Source organism: Austrofundulus limnaeus, unplaced genomic scaffold, assembly GCF_001266775.1.
Source record: "Austrofundulus limnaeus strain Quisiro unplaced genomic scaffold, Austrofundulus_limnaeus-1.0 Scaffold35, whole genome shotgun sequence".
Lineage (NCBI taxonomy): Eukaryota > Metazoa > Chordata > Actinopteri > Cyprinodontiformes > Rivulidae > Austrofundulus > Austrofundulus limnaeus.
The window spans coordinates 223,847-226,860 of NW_013952437.1; the positions used below are offsets into that span (position 1 = coordinate 223,847).

At 41.3% G+C, this 3,014-nt stretch overlaps 1 protein-coding gene across 1 annotated transcript in view; it reads left to right on the forward strand.

Moving 5' to 3' along the window:
- The first annotated feature begins 828 nt into the window (after positions 1–828).
- tmem88bl (transmembrane protein 88b-like) overlaps positions 829–3,014 on the forward strand; it is a 7,484-nt gene continuing 5,298 nt past the window's right edge. The window contains exons 1-2 of the mRNA XM_014006353.1: positions 829–1,361; positions 1,713–2,004. Coding sequence (XP_013861807.1) covers positions 1,714–2,004 — 291 coding nt within the window. The 5' untranslated portion in view covers positions 829–1,361; position 1,713. The remainder of the gene's footprint in view (positions 1,362–1,712; positions 2,005–3,014) is intronic.

The following is a 3,014-nucleotide window of genomic DNA, read 5'->3' on the forward strand; positions in this document are numbered from 1 at the left end:
GATGGATGGATGGATGGATGGATGGATGGATGGATGGATGGATGGATGGATGGATGGATGGAAGAACAAATGATGGATGGATGGTTGGATGGACAAATGATGGATGGATGGATAGATGGATGGTTGGATGGATGGATGGATGGATGAACAAATGATGGTTGGATGGAAATACATTAAATTGCAGCCAAAAGGACAATAATATTTTTGTCTGCTGTGTTAGTAAAATATCATAAACCACTGGACAGATTTTATTGAAACTCAGTAAATAATCATTGGTTCAAATATTAAACCTGAATAACTTTTAAGGTCAGCTCAGTTCAAGATGGCTGCCACAGACAGCTGATCTTTAACAGCACATAAATCAGTCATTTCCACAGAAAATCAGCTCCACTGCAAAAAATGTCTATCTAATCAAGTTTTAAAATCTTACAGCCAGCCAAAAAGTCTTTTTGATCTTGTTTTCAGACTGATTTACCAAACAAGAACTGAATGTGTAAGAATAATAATTTTGTCTTACGTGTAAGATTATATATCTTGTTAGCCTGGAAATTTGACTCAAATTAAGTCAAAAATTTCTGCCAATGGAGTAAGAAAAGTTTACTTGGTAAGATTCTTGAAATGAGGAAAAAATTGAGTCAAATCAAGTATTTCAACAATCTTTCAAAGTAAACTTTTCTGACTCTGTTGGCAGAAATTTTTGACTTGAGTCAAATTTCCAGGCTAACAAAATAAATAATCGTACCTGTTCTGAAAACAAGATTAATATTCTTACACATTCAGCTCCTGTTTAGTAAATCAGTCTCAAAACAAAAGACTTTTTGGCTGGACGTAGGATTTTAAAACTTGGTCAGATGCAGTTTTTACAGTGTATTTGTTGTGATAGTAGCTGATAGTGCACGCTCCGAGTTCCAAATGCTCAAGCGAGATACTTGTGTTGTTTTTCAGGTTTGCGTACTTAAAAAAAAAAAAAAAAAAAAAAAAAAAAACACCGTGCGCGCGAGCCTGATGGGTCGCTCACTGCCTCGCTGTCGAGGACGCGCGTGTGCAGGATGAGGACAGACAGGACCTGCACAAACGAAGCACTAACCAATCCGCTTACTAGTTTTTATTTTTTGTGTGGGTGGGGTGTCAGCTTCACACAGCTCAGACAGCTGGATCAGTTCAGCAGCGCTGGGTTCAAGTCCTGTCTGTCTGTCTGTCTGTCTGTCTGTCTGTCTGTCTGTCTGTCTGTCTGTCTGTCTGTCTGTCTGTCTGTCTGTCTGTCTGTCTGTCTGTCTGTCTGTTGTAAGCTCCGCGTCGATCAGAGGAGGAGAAATATCTGACTAATTCACGGACTGAACTGCGTTAGTTTATTCATTCAGGTAAGAAATTTTATTTTTTACTTACACACATCATCACATGTCTGCATTCTGAGCAGTTTTCATGATGGTTTTACAGTTTTAGATATGAACTAAGTGCATTTAAAAATAAAGTTGAGTTTAAATGAAATAAGCAATCATGAACGAGGCTCATGCAAATGAGAAATATTTGCTTATTTAGTCAATAAAAGTGGAAGAGCAGTCACGTTGGTCAATGCTTGAAAGAAATCAACAAACTTCAGATGTAATAATTTTCATAACTAAGAAATTACTTAGAAGTGTCTCATCAGCAGCCTTTAAAACTTTTCATATCCAGTCATTTTTATTTTTAAAAGATGCTACTGTGGTGTTTAGGATGTGTGGCATGGATGTGGACCTGGATGATGGTGGTCCAGCTGAGGAGGAGGAGGAGGAGTTTTGGATGGGGGATGCTGTGAAGATGCTGCCGCCTCCTGTGGCCCACAGCGAGGGCAGCGCGTGGGGCAGCCGCAGGGGCCGGTGCGGCTGCGTGGCCTGTGGGGCGGTCCTTGTCCTGTGGAACCTGTGTGTCCTGGCAGCTGGAGCTCTGCTGCTGCTTGCTGTCTTCTCTGTGGTCCTGATGCCTGCGGCGCTGCTGCTCTACGCCGGGTTCCTCTGCCACTCCAGGGTGAGCTCTGGTCACACTTCAGCACAAAACTGCTTTCATTAATCTCTTTCTGATTTCTGACATTTTAAGAGCTTCTTCTCCGTTTTTATTATTCAGACATCAGCTCAGAGCTTATTATACACATAATGCGATTCATCACATAAAGTTGTCAGTTTTGTTTTAAATTAGCTACTTCTTAGTGTTAAATGTGACAGTGAGATATGAGAGCCATCATTTGGAGCATATAATTTTAACAAATGGATGATCTCAGTACTCATTAGGATGTTGATGGTAAACAGAATTGGGAGGTCAGAGGCAGGTAAAGGAAAAACTCACTTTAAGATGGATGGATGGATGGGTAGATGGATGGATGGATGGATGGATGGATGGATGGATGGATGGATGGATGGATGGATGGATGGACAGGGTTAGCATTTCTTGAAGGAATGTCATCTACTGTCTTTCATGCCTGGGATCACCTGGGAGCATACCCGATTCAAAGAGTATACCCTGAATGTCATTGAGTTTAACATCAGCCTATCAATCACTCACTCATTTCAATCAGGTGTGTTGAAGCAGGGAAACATCTAAAACATGCAGGACAGTGGGTCAAGTGGAACAGAGTTGAAGATGTCTGCCAGAGTCCTCTCAGAAGACCAGGAAGATGTGAATGTTTTATTTATTGACCTTTATGTAACTTGTCAAATCCCGCTGAGATCACAAATCTTTTTTTGCAAGGGGGGCCTGAGGGTAGCCCAACGTTCAAGTTTTCAGTCTGTGGGAAGAAACCAGAGGACCTGAAAAAAAAAACATGCAAACACAAAGAGAACATGCAAACTCCACACAGAGAGACCTGTTCAAACCATAGATCAAATCCAACGTTTTGCTGAGGCAACAGTGTTGGGCTGTCCTGTCTGATGATGGAAGGATGGATGGATGTATGGATGGATGGACAGGTGGATGGATGAATGGATGGATGGATGGATGGATGGATGGATGGATGGGATTCTGTGAACCATGATGAAGTTTGT